Source organism: Engraulis encrasicolus, chromosome 16 (genome assembly GCF_034702125.1).
Source record: "Engraulis encrasicolus isolate BLACKSEA-1 chromosome 16, IST_EnEncr_1.0, whole genome shotgun sequence".
Lineage (NCBI taxonomy): Eukaryota > Metazoa > Chordata > Actinopteri > Clupeiformes > Engraulidae > Engraulis > Engraulis encrasicolus.
This window is the reverse complement of record NC_085872.1, coordinates 33,930,228-33,950,087: the sequence shown is the minus strand read 5'-3', so window position 1 is coordinate 33,950,087 and position 19,860 is coordinate 33,930,228. Positions and strand designations below refer to the sequence as shown.

At 43.8% G+C, this 19,860-nt stretch overlaps 1 protein-coding gene across 2 annotated transcripts; it reads right to left on the bottom strand.

Annotated features, from left to right (window-relative positions):
- Nucleotides 1-2,495: 2,495 nt before the first annotated feature.
- copb2 (COPI coat complex subunit beta 2) lies at nt 2,496-18,564 on the bottom strand. 2 transcript variants are annotated; one of them, XM_063219430.1, is made up of 23 exons: nt 18,433-18,564; nt 17,527-17,664; nt 17,356-17,442; nt 17,074-17,200; nt 16,809-16,957; nt 16,347-16,493; nt 16,148-16,247; nt 14,947-15,089; nt 13,977-14,176; nt 12,341-12,451; nt 12,072-12,160; nt 11,843-11,949; nt 11,369-11,512; nt 10,677-10,807; nt 9,934-10,141; nt 9,051-9,161; nt 8,017-8,231; nt 7,364-7,456; nt 7,032-7,215; nt 6,581-6,652; nt 3,713-4,093; nt 3,179-3,649; nt 2,496-2,956 (listed from the first exon to the last, which is right to left on the bottom strand). In XM_063219430.1, exons 1-23 carry the CDS (start codon nt 18,433-18,435, stop codon nt 2,858-2,860), a joined length of 3,510 nt encoding a protein of 1,169 aa, XP_063075500.1. In that variant the 5' UTR covers nt 18,436-18,564; the 3' UTR covers nt 2,496-2,857. The 2 variants fall into 2 exon arrangements, with proteins under 2 accessions (XP_063075500.1, XP_063075498.1); XM_063219428.1 differs by having other exon boundaries at nt 3,179-4,093.
- Nucleotides 18,565-19,860: the final 1,296 nt, after the last annotated feature.

The following is a 19,860-nucleotide window of genomic DNA, read 5'->3' as shown; positions in this document are numbered from 1 at the left end:
CCTGGCTGGGGCCCAGTGGGCCTGTGACTAAAGCAGCAGCTCTATTACTTCACGGGGGGTGAACTTAACAGCTATATTCATGCTACAACCTGGGATGGGGGCAGTACTGGGAAAAGTTGTTTATGTGACGTAGTAGAAGGAAGTAATGTAGTTCCTAAACTTGAAATTCTTCAATCTTGTGGAAAGAAACCATGTCAAACTTCCTCACAAACTCTTCATCTTTCGCCCCTTTGTTTTAGAAAGCCGTTACATACATGAAGCTCTGTGGTTTTTGTGTGTAGGCCTAGTCTGAAGTGACTACTCGTGCTGAAATGGATTGCTTTGTCTGGACACTATGTAACCTAAAAACAATGCATGGATCAGTTGGGTTGGTTCTTGTACAAGCCCAGTCAATTTATATTGTGGAGGTTTCTGTGTCTGGTATGAAACATTATATGGCTGTCTAACACGATGGTCATCTGAGACACACTGCTGCTGCCTTAGCCTACAACATGGCTCTTTTCTGCACTAGTAACGAAGACCTTTAATCTGGAACTGACATGGCTGTAATGTGTTACTTATGTTTATATATAATGGCTGTTTTGCCTTTATTTGATAGGACAGTTGGAGATGGTGACAGGAAGTGAAGGGGAGAGAGAAATGGGGGGAGGATCTGCAAATGAGCCAGGCCGGACTCAAACCCGGGTTGCCAGTGCAGTAACCCAGTGCCCCACCATTAGGCCTCGGCAGGGACATAATGTATCATGTTTTACACAAAAAAACTAACATGACCATGCAGAATTGTATTTCTGTTCGTAAAAATCCCGATTGGCAGTGCATTGAGGTGCAAGAGCGATTTAGTGCTGAAGTTTGATTGAAGATAACAGAAACTGAATGCAGCATATTCCAACTCAACCTTGACTGTGGGTGTGTGAAGTCGGCGTTGAGATAACAGCCCTCCCCCTGCTATAGATAATACCATTCATGCCCACTGCAACAGCAAAGAGTATATCACTCCCCTGCTGGACTCCCGCTGCACAAATACAGCTTGACCCGAATGGCAGGAGACAAAACTGACGACGCGGCCCTCATTTCTGACGCACTTTCACCTTGTAGCGGCCGGGCTGTTAATTACAGTATGTAAAATCCACAGATGGCTTTCCCAGGCTGCCCCGGCGTGGCAAGTGTTCCGAGCAGGCAGAAATTTCGGCGAGGCTGTGAGAGCTTATGGTTCTGAATGTCACCGTAACCCTGTGGGCTGTGATCTGCCAGTGCTCCCCTCTCCTCCTCCTCCTCCTCCTCCTCCTTTCCGCATCTCCCCTCTCTCTCTCTCTGCTCCTCTCCCACTCAGATGAGAGAAGTTGAAGAGGAAACTCTGGAAGAGGGCTCTCCTCTCCGAGCCGACCACTTGGCTCACCTCCCTTTGACCTCGACACACACACACACGAACGTACTCGCACGCACATAGACACTCGCATACACGCACACACGTCTCGCACGCACGGAGACACTCGCACGCACACACAAACACACACTTCAACAGGCCTGATCACTACTTCCTGAGTGGATTTTTTTTGATGAGGGAAGTAGTAGGGGCCTTTTCTGAATCATAGGAAGAGTTTTAATCTGAGCTGAACCATGTAATTCTGATGTACATTTTCATATACAGACAACTAGAAAGACAAGCAGATTTAGTTAGTCATCTATGAGTGCTCTTATCTTGTTTTGTTTTTGTTGTAGTATAAACTCCATTCCTGAATGGAGGACTCTCACGGTCTAGCTGAGCAGCAGGTTTTTTTTTCACACTGTGATAAAACCACCAACAATCAAACACTTACAAATGCACAGCTAACGTTTTTCGCCCCTTGAATGTAACTGGATCTGGAATCGTCTACTTTCTGAACATGTTTTTGCACAATGGCACAATTACAGTGTGTGGTCATCAGCATTTAAGGCCATGCATAATGCCATTTTTAAAACATAAATATGTGGTCTCAGACACCGTTTTAAAAAACAACAACAAAAAAACCCCATTTGTGACAACATCTTAATGATAGGCGGCAGTTGAGTGAACTCCTTGTGCATGTGAAATTACTGTACATTTGTTTCTGACACGCTGCGTCATATGAAGTTCGCTCATACCAGTTCTCTGTGTAATGAGGCCGAGGAGTTAGTTGACGTACTGTGGAGGTGAGCCTCATTGGGAATTCTTTGATGCCAGACCACACGACAGCCTATGGGCCCCTGCATTCTCTTGCCCTCATGACTAAGGCAGAGCTGCAGGGACATGTGTTTGAAGATGGCAGAAAGCAAAACCACATACGCAACAATGTGCTCCAACACATCCTCTGGCAACTGCATTTTTCCAAAACCTATTTTTATGTTTTTCCTCACCGAAGGCGGTGAATTCACCAGAGTGTGTATCGCCATCTAGTGTTCTCATGATGACACCGACATATTCCAGATCAAAATGAACACTAGCGATGCAAGGACAAATAAGAACCATCACAAAGAACCATATTTAAACTCAATTTATTTTTAAAATACCATTTAAGTGAGGAAACAATGATTGCTCAAGGTTAGGACAGACATATAGATAAAGAATACATACAAGGCAAGGGCTGTTGTGTGAAAGGCGAGCATAGGAGTTACATACAAAAAAAGTCGGAGTAGATGTGGTTCCACACCACCTCCAACAACCTCCACGTGGGAAAAAATAAAATCACCCCCAGTACGAACACCATTCACTGAATCTCCACTAGGGATTCATGTTGCAACCCAAAGCACAGAATCAGCCCCTCTGCCTTATACAACGCACGTGGAAATACAAAAGAAGTTTGGTCTCTTAAATAAACAAAGATGATGATTCTTGAGGGCATTACTCGTCATCTAAAAAGTCATCATCCAGGTTTACGTCTGAGGTGTCAATGTCATCGAGCTCCATGTTGTCAAGGTCGTCCTCCAGGTCATCCAGGATCTAAAATTGGGAACACATGGGAGTTACCAACAGGGTTGAAACTTGAGCACACGCCGTCATTCTTTGGTTAAGGCATACCCATTTAAAAAGACAATTGAGGAAATACACATTCAGTAGGCCAATGATAGATGGTCATACAGTTTCATGATTGAACTACATTTAAACTTCAAAATGTGCAATGTGTATGCATCCTTTTATTGCGTCTATAGACATGACATGTACCTCATCGTCCTCTAGGTCTAGTAGGGCTGATGCTGCAGGGATCTTTTCCTCTTCAGGTGCCGTCACAACCAGCTCCTCAACAGCCACTGCTGTTACTGCTGGTGTTGCTGCCACCACCTCCTCTTCCTGAACAGCTACAGCTGCTGGCTCTGGCGTTGCTGCTGTTGTTGTTGCTGCCACCACCACCAGCTCCTCCTCAACAGCTACAGCTGCTGGTGCTGCTGCCACCTCCTCTTCCTGAACAGCCACAGCTGCTGCTGGTTCTGGTGTTGCTGGCGCCACCTCCTCAACAACCACTGCTGCTGGTTCTGGTGTTGCTGGCGCCACCTCCTCCACAGCCACTGCTGCTGGTTCTGGTGTTGCTGGCGCCACCTCCTTAACAGCCACTACTGCTGGTTCTGGTGTTGCTGGCGCCACCTCCTCAACAACCACAGCTGCTGGTTCTGGTGTTGCTGGCGCCACCTCCTTAACCTGCTCCTCAACCGCCACTGCTGCTGGTTCTGGGGTTGCTGGCGCCACCTCCTTCTCCTCAACAGCCACTAATGTTGCTGCTGGACTTGCCGCCACCACCTCTTGTTCCTCCACCACGAGCTCCTCCTCCTCTGCTGCCACAGGCATCTCTTCCTCCTCCTCCTCCTCAGGCATCTCTTCTTCCTCCTCTGGTACCACTTCTTCTTCTGCAGCTGGCTCTGGTTCAAAGGCAGTCACGGCGGCCACTGCTGCAGCCACAGGTGCAGCTACAGCTGCCATAACTGACGCGAACATGCTGGATCCTGCCGGGGCCTGTGGTTCCGGTACCGGTTCTGGTTCAGGCTCTGGTTCCAGTTCAGGCTCTGGTTCCAGATCCACTAGTGAGGGTTCTGGTTCCAGATCCACTAGTGAGGGCTCTGCTTGCACTGCAGGAGCCTGCTGTACCTACGCATGCACACCAGGACCAAGAAGCACACATAAGGAACCACCCACAACGAATCTGATGAAGTGATAACATTCTGATAATGTAATAACTCCTGATAATGTAAGAACTCCTGATAATATCATGAAAATCACCAGAGAAGTCCCCAAAATCTGTAATAAAACATGATAATGTAAAAAAAAAAGTGCATCTTGCAACAATCTAATTACAATGCTCAATGTTGATGCTTTCATGCTGGCCAACTTTTGTGTGCGCCACAACTGGAACGGGTGGGTAGACTTGCACAAAATATTAACTCTTTATAATGGATACAAGAATTTTATCATTGTGTGGGGCCAGTGCTTTCAAAATGGCCTACTTTCAACATTTCTGATGCCTTTTTATGCCCAATAACTTGAAAGGGTGGATGGACAGTGACAGAACAACTCCACACAGGGCCCCAGAGCAAAACACTGATAGGGCCCCCCATACAGCCTACTAAGGTCAACATAGGGCCCCCACCACATGAATTGAACATTACGGAGGACGCAAACGGTCCAGGTACTTCGGTTTTCGCTGACCCATAAGAGTAATAAAAGCATTAGGGTCATTCTATGTGGTGGGTGGAAGAATATACTTGTTTGATATTAACCGAATAGTGTTCTGGAAGCAATTTTAGCTCCGAAATAACAAAATGCGGCGGTGGTGGTCACGGTAAAAATCAGACTATCCCTGACGCACCGTGTTCAAGTGATAATATTAAACTATAGCATTGAGAGTACGCTGCAATCATCAATTGAGGTAAGGAAGCTTGTTGGGCTCTGTACATTTAATGTATGTATGCTTCATTAAGATCAAAATATGACAATAAAGTGGTGTGACACCTTACAGCACCACCACTTGATTAAAACTAGGCCTTTTCAGTCACCTCCGATTGCATATCCCCAAAAAACCCAAATACCTCAAACCTCAAGTCAGTACATGAAGCTTCCATCTTGACCATTTAAGGCCTCCAAAATTCCTGCCAATTTCAAAATGCAGTTGCATTACTCACTCCACCCTTGACTTGAAAGCACCCATGGCATGGCATGTTTTGGCCAGCTTTTTTCAAGATCCTGGCCATTCTAATAGGGGCATGTTTTTTTTCTTTATCTTAAGTTATTGCTGTGTTGTTGGTTGTCTGCTGATGTTGCATCATTGTGAGATGATATTTGGAATATCTAAAAAAAGAAGTAAACAAGCCATACCATGCCCCTGTTAGAATGGCCCTGATTCAAGGAAGGGCTAAACAAAAAAATGACACATCATTGGGTACTGACAACAAGTGAAAGGTGATAAGCCATGAGCAATACAAATGCATGTTGAAATTGGCTGAAATTCTCTTTTAACCAGCCATTGTGCCAATAAACAATGACCATGCTGAAAGTCATCTTGAAAATGTTGCTCCCCAAAATTTAGTCAATTCATATACCTAATAAAGTGTTCGTACACAGCATTTTTGTGCAAATCCATCCACCCATTCAGCCATGTTAAAAGCTGGCCATCCTGAAAGCGTTGGCCTTCATAATTGAATAAGTTCATGTGCCTATCAGAGTGTTACCATACAAGATATGGTGAAACTCTCCCCACTGTACGCTCTGTCCACTCAATTGTAGTGCTTGACAATGTGGACGCATTGGCAACAGTTGGGGCCAAGTCAAATGATTGCATGATCAGGCTTTATTACATGATGTTTCAGTAACCAGAGAGTTTTCGGTGCATAACTGGGAAATCATGACATTATCAGAGGAACCGGATAATGTAATGAAGTGTTACATAAATAGGGAGTTACCATTATCATTATCTCAATATGGAACATTATCAGTATGGCAATTACTTCATTATTGGGAAATGTACTTTATTAAATTATCAGGAAATTATTACATTATCATGATTCAGTACATGTTTTGGGGAATGTTACTTTTGTTACAATAGTAGTTATTACATTATCAGAATAATTATTACAGGTTCAGGCTCTACAATCCTTCAAACTCAACTTCTACAATCCGTCCTTCCTACGTGTCACAAATCAGTAATAGATGTCACACCGAATTTTAGAATCACTGACCAGACAAAATACTGTTGAAACAATTGAAATTGTACACCAGGCAATGAAAAAAACATTTACAATTGTATAAATGAATTGTATGAATTTACAATTGTATGAATGCCAGCGAAATACAAAAAAGCAACTAGTTCAATTACTGGTTTCTTGGTTTTAAACTTATCAGCACTTAATGTTCATGTTTGGGCATGCAGATGGTGAGGGCAAGGGTTAACAATGTATAGGTAGGCAAGAACATCTCCAAAAAAGGCATGGGTAACAATAACATTAACATTAACATTAACATCATGCGAGAAAAGATAAATCACAACTTTGAGAAAACTTCTTGGGAAGCCACTCATGGGTCGTTTATGTCTGGGGAGCTGTGATCTGAGTCTGTGTCTGTGTCTGCAGCAGTCCGCCGTACCTCAACAGGTGCTGGCGCAGCTTTGGGCTCGTAGCCTTGGGCCTCCTCCAGAACATTCCTCTCCTCGTTCGGCTGCAAAAACACCATGATAAAAACACATCAGTGTGGGAGCATGACTGAGAGTGCAGCACTGGTATGTGTGCGTCTGTGTGTGTGTGTGTGTGTGTGTGTGTGTGTGTGTGTGTGTGCGTGTGTGTGTGTGCGCGCGCACATGTGTGAGTGAGTGTGTGTGTGCGTGAGTGAGTGTCTGTGTCATCCAACCCTGAAGAAAGGACAAGATGACATCGATTGTGTGGGCCGGGTTGTTCAGCAGAAAGTGGTGAGGAAAGGAACAACAACTTCAAGAGGAGGGGGGGGACCAGACAAGAGATAGCAAGGCAGAAACAGAAAAAAAGATGTATCAATTGTGAAAACGCAGCCGTCAGCAGAAGAGACAAAGGGGCATACATACCGTGATCAGTGGGTAGTCGGTGGCAGGTCTGGTCTTTCCTTGGCAGGTCTCTCTGAGGAACTGCTCTGCAACGAAGGCCTCCTTCAGGCCGGGGAACAGGTTCTCATACTCTGTGGGGTCAGCCAAGGACTCGGCTGCCTTCTGGTTTACCTTTGACAAACTCTCTCTCCACAGCTTCACAACCCTTCAACACCAAAGCAGAAACACGCGTTCAAATTATTTCAAAGTCACATACACAATCACAAAGAAGATATGAGTTTCTATAGAGATGCCAGACAACACATAAAAACACTAATCAGGCAGTGGCACACAGAGTCTGGTCAGCAGCACACCTGGACACTTGGCTTGGCAGGTATGTGCGGGCGAGGAAGGCCGCCTCAGGTAGACGGTTGGTTCTGATCAGGAGCTCCAGGCAATGATCAAGTCTGGGAAGAAGAAACAGACTGGCCTTAGAAGACAGACTGGACAGCATTCACTCAAACACACCTCCTATTCAAGGGGGGGGGGGTTCGTCTAAACAATAGAATAAAATGACAATTCAATTCAATCTGTATGTTTAAAACTGACTGAAATATAATGACAGACTGTATTAGCAATGACATGCTTGTGCTGAAGAAGGAATTACATATATTTATAAAAAAATAAATAAATACATTAAAAATAAATAAATACATGAAAAAAACCACCTTTAAAGCCTACTGAAGCATTTCATAAAAAGGCATCGTTATTTATCATCTTTAATTACCCTCTAACATAATTTTTGACTGTTTTACTCATCGCTAATCAAAGCAAATGACTAAACTGGAAATCATGCTTTTGTTGAAAAATTGTGAAGACACCTCCACTATGACATGGCATGTTCCTGTGTAGGCAGTACTGCCAAGGCCATCTGGCTAGAAGACACACATTGGCACACGCACACGCTGACGCCCACGCATGCAAAACATCTCACAAAACATTCCGCGACACGCCGTGAGTGACTTACTTCCCCTGCAGGAAGTAGGTCATGAATGCCACGTTGTTCTTGCCGTCGCGCTCGGCGGCCTCGGCCAGTTTGCCCACCATGGCAGCGTTGCCCGAGGCGGTGGCCAGCAGCAGCAGGCCCCCGTAGTCCTGTGCGTGGTGGAGGCACTCCTGGGCCAGCCCAAACTGGCACTTGCTGATGGCCAGCTCGGCCAGCTGTTTCCACTTCTGCTCCGACTGAGGGGGGGGGCAAGGGAGACCAGAGAGAGAGCACAGTCAGTCACACAAGGTGTGACTCCACGTCAGATCGTACCCAACATTTGAAATATTTATTATTGTGGGAGCTGACGATTTCACACCAAGCCAAAAACTACCAACAGGCCTCTTCAGATAGTTCAATAAGCGGTCAGGCTAACATTTGTGCAGTTTAATGGTAAAATACTATAAATTCGGAGAGTAAACTACATGTTTTCAAGTCTTTGGTGTGTGGGCAAAACAACAGTTAGAAATTGTATTTAATTTAAACAACACATTGTTTGACAATTTCTAGACCAAATAAACAAGTAGCCAAGAAAATCAACTGTGATCCTTGAAAAGTAGTAATTCTTTGTTGTATCCTTTACATATTTTCAGTTGAATGTTTCTTTTCAAAGCAAGTACCACATACAGTACCACATTCATACATCATTCTCCACATCACACTGTACCACACACAGAAATGCATTTACCACCCCACAATATCAATAGTATTATTAACAATAATAATAATAAATCGGTTTTATACATCGGTTTCATACATTCATACATCATTCTCCACATCACACTGTACCACACACAGAAATGCATTTACCACCCCACAATATCAATAGTATTATTAACAATAATAATAATAAATCGGTTTTATATAGCGCTTTTCTGGGTACTCAAAGCCGCTTCACAGAAAGAAAATTCACACAATCACGCACACGCGCGCACACAGACACACACACAGATACACGGTCCAACTGTGGCACAGCAAAATGAGTGGGTTTGGTTGGACGAAGCTCCAGGCCTCACCTCTGCCTCCACCGCCAGCTGATAGGCGATCTTTAGCTCCCCCAGCTGGAGGGCCAGCTCAAACCTGTGCTCAGGGTCGGTGGACACCGCCAAGGCCTGCTGCTTAAAGCCCTGCAAGACAATTCAAACACACAGATACACAATGTGAACATGGTGATGTTTAATAGCTGTGGTGTATGATTAAAGGTGTTCCAATGTTGTAACATCTAACCACGGCATCTCATTGGGTACCTCATACTCTGGGCTCTAAATTAACTTTTTTCATCACCAGCCAAAATGGTTAGTAGATGCTAATCTTACGAGCCAAGCACATACTCTCTCTAATGGGTCAAAGTGGCTGGTAAGTTGGTCTTTTCTACCAGCCAAACTGAAATTTCAGCAGCATTTGGCCAGTTGGCTTATGTTAAGTTAGTGGCCTGCTCATACTACGTGAGGAACACCCAAGATGCATTAGTAGGTGTAGCCTCGTGAGCCATCCTACGTACTTCCGCCAAAGGATTGGCTCCACTACGGTAGTCTGGCCGTGCTTCTCTGTGGAGTGCCTGGAGCAGTAGGATTTTGATCGCAACGCCCCCCCCAGAAAACAGCCAATAAGCGAATAAGTGCCCCACATGGGGGCGAAAGGGGGAGGACGCTCGTGACAATGACGTACACATCTGCGCCAGAGCCATTGGTCTGCGCTATGTTGTTGTTGAGTAACTGCCGGCGATTGGGTGAGAGGTGTCCAATAATTTCAAACCATAACTGAGTGCAAACTTCCTGCTTCCTGCAATCGCTTCAGAGCAAACAAATGCCAGACCATAAATACGAAATGAAATGGTAGTATTATGGGATGGTCAGGACCAGGCTATAGTAGGTGGGCTAGTACTGACAAAGTCCTTACCTGCTTCTCCAGGAAGTGGGCCACGCGGGTCCGCTGTTCTTTGGGGATGGTGGGCAGCACCTTGTCTGCCATGCTGAAGTCTCTGCGCATGACGGCAGTCTGGTACTCTAGCACAGACACCAAGAGCGAATAGCTGACGATGTTCAGCTCCTTGTCTCCCAGGTAGAGTCTGTCATCCTTGGGGATGTAGCCCAGCAGGTACATCGTTCTGCAATCAGCAACAAATGAACACACAAGAACATGAGAACTTAAGCACAAACACTGGCCATCAGCATGCCAAAAACTCACAGAATAGATATGGCCAGGGCTCTATATTAACACCAGCCAACTGGCCAAATGCTGGTGAAATTTCAGTTTGGCTGGTAGAAAAGAAAAACTTACTAGCCACTTTGATCCATTACTGAGTCCGTGTTTGGCTAGTGATATTAACTTAACGGAAAAGCAAACCTCATCGCACACCCAGAACTTCATGCAATACTTATACAATACATACACAGTTCTGAGTGTGCGACGACAACTGCTTTTCCATCAAGTTAATTTGAACGCTGAGCGCACCTCACTCGGTGTGCGTTTACTAAACCAAAAGAAAGACTTGGCTAGTAAGATTAACATCGACTAGCCATTTTGGCAGGTGATGAAGAAAGTTAATTTATAGCCCTGCTGGATATGGCCCAACCGGCATGCGGTCATGCAGCGTCACCATGTCAATCACAACGATTACGATGGAACGTTCTGGAAAGCACCTGTCCAGGTGAGCAATGGTGACTATCTCTCCTCCGACGTAGTAGTTGAGCCTGTTGACAGAGCTGGTGTAGATGAAGCAATCTCCCACCCACAGCCCAGTCTTCACAATCTCCTGAATTTCCCCGAGGACCTGAGAGCAGAGACAGCATGCACAGCACACACACAGGGGGAGAGGCCCGACATGTTTATACAGCTGGACTACACACAACATTCCATCTCAGTTCACACAGACCAACCATCAGCTTGAAGCAGAAGGAACACCACAGATCAACACTGACCTCCAACATCCTAACCTTGATCAAGGTCAGCATGATGTTTACTATGCCAGCACCAATGTACACTTTTTTTTAAAAGGTTTTTTTTGTGGTCTTTTAGACTTTATTAGTGACAGGACAGTTTGAGAGCGAGAGAGAGAGAGAGAGAGAGAGAGAGAGAGAGAGAGAGAGAGAGAGAGAGAGAGAGAGAGACAGAGAGAGAGACAGAGAGAGAGAGAGATGAAACGTTTGGGGGGGAGAGAGACGAGGAAGGGCTGGCAAAGGGCCCAGGCCGGAATCGAAACCGGGTCAGCCGCGTAGCAGATGAGTGCCCTACCGTTAGCGCTACAGTAGGGCCACACATGTACCACTTCTAATACAAAAAATGTTCTACATTCCAGCGCATGCCTGCCAATGTTAACCCATTGGCTACCTACCTCAAAAGCATCCTCGATGCCGTCCTCAGTAACTCCCTCGTTAGTCTCCTGGGAGGCGGCCACCTTTTCGGACAGGTAACGCAGGATGAAGAAGGACTCCTCTGTGGCGATGCATACAAGCTCGCCAGAGTCTGACCAGAAGATCTGAAAGGAGACATGTTTGTTAGTTTCAGCTTTAATTGTCCCTGTAGGGCAATTGTACTTGTACTTGTAACTGTGCTCGCTGGCACCAGACATGAAACACAGACATATAAAAAATCCCCACATGAAACACAAACATGAAAACACAGAAAATAACATTAACACTAGCACACACACTACACTGGATGGCTGCATAACCACTTGACCTCGTTTAGTGCTTTTATCGCTGAGAGACAGCATAGCATGAACCCAAGTCATGAGAAGTCAAGAATTAGTCTTTAAATGTATACTTATGCAACAGTGTGCTTGTATCAATGTAGCCTGCAAACTCACATGCTTGGGCTGAATCTCAATTCGCCTGATGAGCTCCGTGTTCTCCCAGTCATAGAATGCCAAGCCATTCACAGAACGGACACCCAGCAGGAAGCCACCATAAATACCTGTGGTCACACACACACACACACACGCACACACACGCCAGTCAGGATATGGAATTAACAACCAACAGTCTGTGGTGATCTCTTGTTCGTGCGACACAGAAACAGAGACAAGAACATCTTACCCTCTGCACCAAAGTCAGGCTTAAAAGACTTCTTCTCCTTGAAGTTTTTGAAGATTTTTACCACACTGCTGGACTCCCTTATGGCATACCTGCATCAAAAAAAAAAATCATGCTTGCATCATTATTTATACAAGATGGCATAACTGTGAAGACATGAATTACATCCAGTATCAGGCATGTACACTGTATTTATAGACTTGCTCTGCTTTAGTGAATAGGAAGTTCTTGTGAAATATCCAATTAGACTCCTGAGAAGAATCAGTACTTACTCAGAAGAGTCGTGGGCCCAAACAAACTCCTGTGCTGAACCAAAGCTCTTGTTCCTCAGGGCCATGGCAGTATAGATGATGTACTCTCCATCCCCACACACCACAACAAACCTGTAGGGACATACAAGGCAGGCAGGTGGCGAAACCTGTAAGCACATTGTGGACAACTACAAAGACAACGCCACCACATTTTTCTTCTGTCATGCAAGTTGGTACTGCTCTAGTAAACAGTACCGAAAACACACTTCATTCATTAATTTGCCGTGAGGCAGTGAAAAGTTTGGCATTGAGAATACTAGCTTGTACTTGTATGATCACTTTCTAATCGTAGGTCATTTCGAAAAGACCCAAATAAAGAGGGTCCAGGTAGACAGATGCTGAGGCACTCAATGTTGAAATTTTATGTAGCCAAATAAAAAAGTAAAAAATTGCAACTCTTATGGCTTTCAGGCCGACCAGAACGGAGCCGGTGTCGGTGCTCGCACCAGTTACGTTCGGCACTAAAGTGTTTGTCTGCGAACCGCCAGTGTTCATACCGGGCTCTGATTTTTTTCCGCACGTGACCGTGTTACCCGGAAGAACCTGCTGATGACCACGCTGTCGTCACAGTTCGCAAAGAAAAACGTAGTATTTTGCGGTTCGCATTGCGTACCAATTTTCCGGTTCGCGAACGCAAATATCTGTGGTATGAACACGACGGCCAGTTCGCGATTAGGTGCGGGAACGGGCTCCAGCACGGTTCTCAGTTGGCCTGAATGCGCTACTTGACTGCCTCAGCATCTGTCAACCAGGACCAAGTTTGAGAGCCCCTAAACTGATGAGCACCAAGGAAAAAAGGTGAAGACCCAGAAGCACTCCAATAACCTGCTTGTGTTTAAGACCCAAACAAAGAAGTGAGCCGAAATGCTGGTGCAATAAAATCCCATTGCATTAAGTTCTGAGTGTGCGAGAACAACAGCTCTCCATTATAACAGTGATTTAGTGATAACACGTTTTGCAGCCCACATTTCTCTACACACTTGTTTAGAAAAGAGTATAAGCCATGCCGTTAACAACGCCCTGTTCAATTCACATCCATAACTCTGTTCAATTCAATTCACATCCATAAACTCTGTTCAATTCAATTCACATTGATAAACCACAATTCAATTTCCCTCCACTTTATGTTGTGGCCCCTCCCCTTTACCCCTCCCACTCACTTTTCATTTCAGCTGTCCCAGACCGTCTATGGTAGTGGTAACTTGTGTTGAATGAGTTGAATCTACAGAGCAGTGCTATTTCACCATCCCAGTAATGGTAGTGTCTGACTGATGCCGCCATTAGTGTTAAGTCTGACACTACATTAACATATTCTGAGAAAATGTTCGACGTGCCCCACTGTAGGTCACTAGCCTGATTTTCATCGACTTTCAAATCTCTTCGAGACTTGGTCTGACCAAGAGCATAACAGTTAACATTTCTCAAACGGCATGGTTGACCCACCTCCCTTGGTTTGCTACTAGTTGATTGCTTCCCGACAAAGTGAGAGGTGTTCAGAAACTATATTTGTATTGCTCCTAAGCCTGACTAGAAGCAGCGCTGAATGGGTTGCGTCACCGGGAGGGTGCGGCCTGGCTAGCAGTTCACATCAGCTCACCTGCCGTTGGGATTGTGCTGGATGGTCTGGGGGTAGATTTCACAGCTCCCCATGTCTTTGACTGCCAGAGGAAGTCTCTCTCCATCCTTGATCTCAGCGTCGCCCATGGCCTTCAGGTTAGCCTGCTGCACCTCCGAGTGTTTGGCCCAGATGATCTTTCCACTGGTGTCCATAGACATGGCGGGCTCCTCACGTCCCAGCTGAAACAGGCCAAAACACAAGCAAAGTCTCATGACTCAAAGATATCTGCAATGTTCGTTGTCCATCATAAAAATAATGTGCACATTGATGATCTTACGCGCCTGATAATCAATCCAAACCCATTTGTCAACTCCACAAAACATGACAGGAGAATTGTTTGCATTATCTAATTATACTATCGCTTCTTGCATACATAATATGTGCCCTGGTGGCTTTAGTGTTGCGGCACTAGTGCAACATCTATGACATCAGCAAAATGAACAAATTACAGAATGAACAACTAGACAATACCCTGGTCAGTCTGCTGCTATTCCTAATGTAAAACTATGCGAAGACATAGCTGCTGAATAGAAAAGGAAGAAAGGATAGCCAGAGTTAAAATGCTTGAAGAGAGTTACATGAACCCATTTTTCCCAGAGGATAACCAAGATACCTAATAATTATGCACACTTCATTTACGGTGTTGTGCTCCTCAGATGAAACCGTCTCTGATTACATAATGTGCATTACCTGGAATGCTTAAATCTAATAGGTTTTCCCGACCATACAGGTTAGAGTCGGAAAATATTATGCATACAATGGACGCTATGGTTCAAAAAGTTGCTTGTCTCATAATTGTGCACAAAGTGTACAACAATTACACAATGTGCAAGGTTATTCTCATCTTCTTAGCCAATTGGAAGAGAGAATTGCATTGCTTGGGGACATTCACTATTTTAATACTAATGCTTTGCGATACAGTGTCATATTAATAGTGTTGTGACATTACCTTTATGATGATGCTCCCCTCGTCATAGCCCAGTGCCACATTGTTGGAGCCACGCAAGCCGCAAACACACCACACGCGCTCCATGCCATAGTTCAGTGTACTCTCCAGACGATAGGTGCTGGAATGCCAGATACGCACCGTGCCTTCAAATGACAAGTGCAAAAGTAAAACAAGTCACAAATCAGCATACATTTTTACACTAACACTGCAATAGCAAAAGTGTGTATGAGTGTGTTAGGGGGTGGACGATATGCTATATCATCTGTATTATCATTGTGAACATTGTTTTGGTGATGTGTAATTTTGCACCATTGACGTTTGTCAGAAACTGACAAAAAACAATTGAGTGCTGTGAATGGGATCCTCCTCACCTCAGTGCCACACTAAGCCATGACGCCAGCCTTAAAAAAAGTAATACAACATTCGACTTTCAATGTTGTAGTACTCTGTGAGATCATTTTAGAAATATATAGTTTTTAGAAAAAAACGTCAGATAGTCTGTCACACAGTTGAAGCACACAAGAGGATGGGTGCTGAAATGGGACAACAACCCATATTTAAGAAGCAAGCCGACTTTAGAATGGCTTCATAACAATGAAATACAAATTCTGGAATAGCCCAGTCAAAGCCCTGACATTTTTTTTTAGATGATATAGCATGATGAACTCAAGAAAGCTATTAACTCGAGACAACCCAGAAACCTTGCTGAAGAGGGGCAGTTTTGTAAAGAAGAGGGAGACAAGATACATCCAGATTGTTTTGTTGATCTGATCTACAACTACAGGATACATCTGGTTAAGATTATTGCGAATAACTGAGGGTTTAAAACTATTGAAAGCAAGAGTGTACTTACTTATGTCTTGCTGTCCTGTGAATGTTTACATCTTATGGCCAATAAAAATATGATAACATGTAAATGTTTGGGTGGAATTAGTTAAAGCAGACTTTGATTGCTACTTCTTGTGATTTCCGGGAAGATCAGATCATGTTTTATGACCAATTTTGACAGAAATGAAAGAAATTTCAAAAGGTGTACAAACTTTTTCCTATGACTGCAGTTAAAATCCTAAAAAAATCAAGACATTATTTTTGCCTGTATCGTCCACCCCTAGTGTGTGTGTGTGTGTGTGTGTGTGTGTGAGAGAGAGAGAGGGTGAGAGTGAGAGAGAGTGAGAGTGAGAGAGAAGGAAAGCCAACACACCATCTTCTGAGCCAGTGATGATGATGGGAAGCTCTGGGTGGAAGCTGACACACGACACGTTCTGAGCATGGCCCTCAAGAGTCTGCACACAGGTTTTATTCTGCGAAAGGAAAAGGGATACATGCAATGAAATACATCGCAATTCAAGCAAGGGAAAAAAAAGATCAGACTATCAAAACACAACAGCCGTAAATCGAACCTGGTAGTCCCAGATCTTCACCAGCCGATCGTCAGCCCCAGATATCAGGTATGGTTTATCTCCTCCACTGTAGTAATCGATGCAGTTCACTCCTTTCTCATGTCCCTCGAGTGTGAAGTTCGGAGCAGAGGAACCCAGCTGCCACACCTTCAAGACAACACAAAAGCAAAAACAAAAAGATGTAGGACATACTTCAATAACAAAGACACACACACATACTGAAGCCCATCAATGCACAAACGAGCGCGCGCACACGCACACGCACACACACACACACACACACACACACACACACACACACACACTTGTATATTATTCTTAGGGTACCACACTTGAAAGGGTGCTAAAGGCAATGTACGTATGTATGTACTCATTTAGCCAACAAACATACACATAAATCAAACAAACACACATCACATCGTTGTGTGCATACAACAGGTGCAGTACTTTAACAAGATGTACCTTAATGGTTCTATCCAATGAAGCACTGGCAAACTGGTTGTTGTCTTTAGGGTTGATGACAATCTGCATGACGTAATGCGTGTGGCCCTCAAAAACTTGACTGCATGTCCACTTCTTCTCCCAGTCCCACAGCTTAATGAGCATGTCATCTTAAATACAGAAGGAAAGGCATGAATAAGAACATCTGTAATGTTGTTAAGAGGTTCAGAGGCGCAGAGGAAGATCACTGCCAACTGCTGGGTTATGGGTAGTTCTGTGTACTTACCACTACTGGTGAGGATATAAGGCTGTGTAGGATGGACAGCAATACAACGGATGTAGTCCGAGTGCGCTTCAAACATGTGAACACGCTCCAAAGTGTTGTAGTTAAAAACACGAATCTGCATGTCATCCTAATAAACACAAAGGAATACGACAATTCAGTGTAAAGAAATGAAATGCAATATATTGTCATACACTGAATATAAATATACAGTAATGGCAGAACTATATTATGTCTATGATCAGTCCTTCTATCTCTTCAAAGTAAAAGACGTGGAAAACTTACTGCTCCAGTGATGACCCAGTTTTTTCTGGCCACAAATTTGGAGGCTCGCACAGGCAAATCACAGACCTCAAAAGTCTTCACCAGCGTCTGAAAACACAGATAATGACTCAAAAGATGCACACAAATACATGTACATGATGACGTTTTGACTGCTGAGGATCCTGAACTAACCTGTGTTTCATGGTTCCAGACGCATACGCTGCCATTATAAAGACTGGCCAACATCCATGGTTCAGTTGGGTGGAGGTCGACGCTCTTGACACGGTCTGACCGGGCCGTCAGCTTGCGCTTGATGTCCAGCCTGAGAGGCTAAATAAAATACACGTAAATAGTCATACACCAACGACCATAGATGAGAGATTACTGTACATGAAACAGGAAGAAATAACGTCCTCAAATCACCAACTAGTAAGTAGGCCTACAGTATCGCTACACGCAAAATGCCTGAAAAAACAACTGACGCTGTCTAAAATGTTGGTCAATAATAATAGTAGACCGAAAGCAGAAAGTTTTCATTCCGAATCAATGTGCTTTGAATGACTAATAAACTGACTGACGTGTCGCTAGCAAGCTAGTCAGTTAGCATATCTCAAGCGTTGTTCTGCACTGTTTGTTGATCTTATTATTGAGGAGGCCAACACATAGCTAATGACAACAAGCATATTTGAAAAGTGATTACCAGTTGTTGTTTTCTAACTATATCAAAGGGGGAGAAAGACTTCAAGATAATTTGAATGAAAAGTACGACAGTCGTGAAAGCTCTGAAATAATTCCATTCATCTGTTCAAGAATCGCAAACATTTTACTCATCAATCGTTCTACAATCAGACCACATTTTCCAGTTATAATTGGAAGACAAACAAATATGGTAGCTCAAGCAACTATGACATGTTAGAGTTGCTATAAAAGTGCAAGGTAAGACTAACATGCAACATAGAGCTACGCAAACTCAACATAAGCAATTGGTAACTAGATGACACGAGCTAACTCTGCTAGCATAGCAAATGGATGTTCAATAACAAATCTTCATGTCTAATACAATTTGGCATTACCTAAGTCATCATTCTGTTTTCTTACCATGATTTTTTGCAGGAGTCGTCTACTTTCGGTCAAAGTAGAGTATTATCACATTCGCCAGTTTTGAGAAGATGCACCGAGGATTTTTCCAGTGCACCACTAAAATGACGTGGAACTTCCTGGAGGAACACCGTCCGTGAACTTACAACACCTTGCTTCCGGTCAATGTGGAACATTGAAATTTCAAAATAAAAGAGGCGAGGTGTGCGCACCATTGACACTAACAGAAGTGGATGTGATCAGCTGTGATCTGTCAAATAGGATTGTTTTCTTTTCATAACTATCTGCGTAGGACGTAGCCCGTAATTTGATACAATTTTCCAGTCAACCTTGCCAGCCACAAAACTCATTATACATGCTGGAAGTGGTGATATGGTCCGTGTACCATTCGTTCTTTTGTTTTTTGATTCAGAACCAAATAACAAAAATCACAGCCGGTTGGTGATATGTAGAATATTTATCTTTGGAAGCAAGATGATGAAGTGCATAATTTGATATGGCGGTCCGTGTACTTTTTCGTTCATTCATTATTCTATTTTGGAATGAAATATGAAATTCAAAAAAGGGTGCAACTTCTTGTTTTGATTAAAGCAATACAAGCAGAAATGGCTGTATTTTGTTTTCTGCATGTGTTACTTCATACCATAATAGCATTATAAAAAAATGACAACATTTTTGATCGTTTTTCAATTTGTGATATTTGGCTATTCATTTATTGAATTTCATTTGACTGACCCCTCCCCCTCTGTTTACCCGGAAGGAAAGTTTGCCGTCTGAGTCGCATCAGAAAAGGTCTAACTACCAAACGACACACAGAACAGTAGCTGGAGCCAGAGACACAACAGAAAAATAATAGAATGATGAAAAACATTTTTGCGATGTACAGGCTAGTAGGCCTATGCGCAGCACGCGTGATGGTTAGGCCTGTATTGGAGCATGCGTCCGCCTTATAAAATAGAGATGAAGTTCCCTTTATGTTATGGACTCAACTTTATAGCCTAAATAAAGGCTAAAGTCTCTGGAATCAATAACCTATTATACCCTTTCACATGTAGTAATATGCATTAGGGAGCAAACGGTCCAAAGCAGTGTTCTCACGCAAACTGTTGCGTATTCTGGCAAGTGTAATGAGCTGAAGCGCGCACTCTCCATACCAAGTTTTACGCATGTTGAATACACATTTCGCTTTGGTGTATTTGGAACATTAGTGATATTGTTGGAAAGCAATATGTCCGGGTAGATACACCTAAAGGCTTGAGATGAACTGTGAAACTGATGCTGATCGTAAGAACTGTCAATGTTCTCGATGACAGTTGGTCTACCCCTTCCCATCGAAGATATCTGTCCCGGTCGCACAGCTGCACTTCTGTTGGATTAGGACGCTATAATTGGCTATATGGCCAAATACAATCAAGTGTTAAGACCAGC

What these genes read in the sequence shown, in the direction of transcription:
- copb2 (XM_063219428.1), bottom strand. An exon ending in CATTGGATAGAACCATTAAG is followed by an intron (nt 16,494 to 16,808) that starts GTACATCTTGTT and finishes GTTGTCTTGAAG; the next exon opens with GTGTGGCAGCTGGGTTCCTC. An exon ending in CCCACTTCCTGGAGAAGCAG is followed by an intron (nt 9,162 to 9,933) that starts GTAAGGACTTTG and finishes ATTGTCTTGCAG; the next exon opens with GGCTTTAAGCAGCAGGCCTT.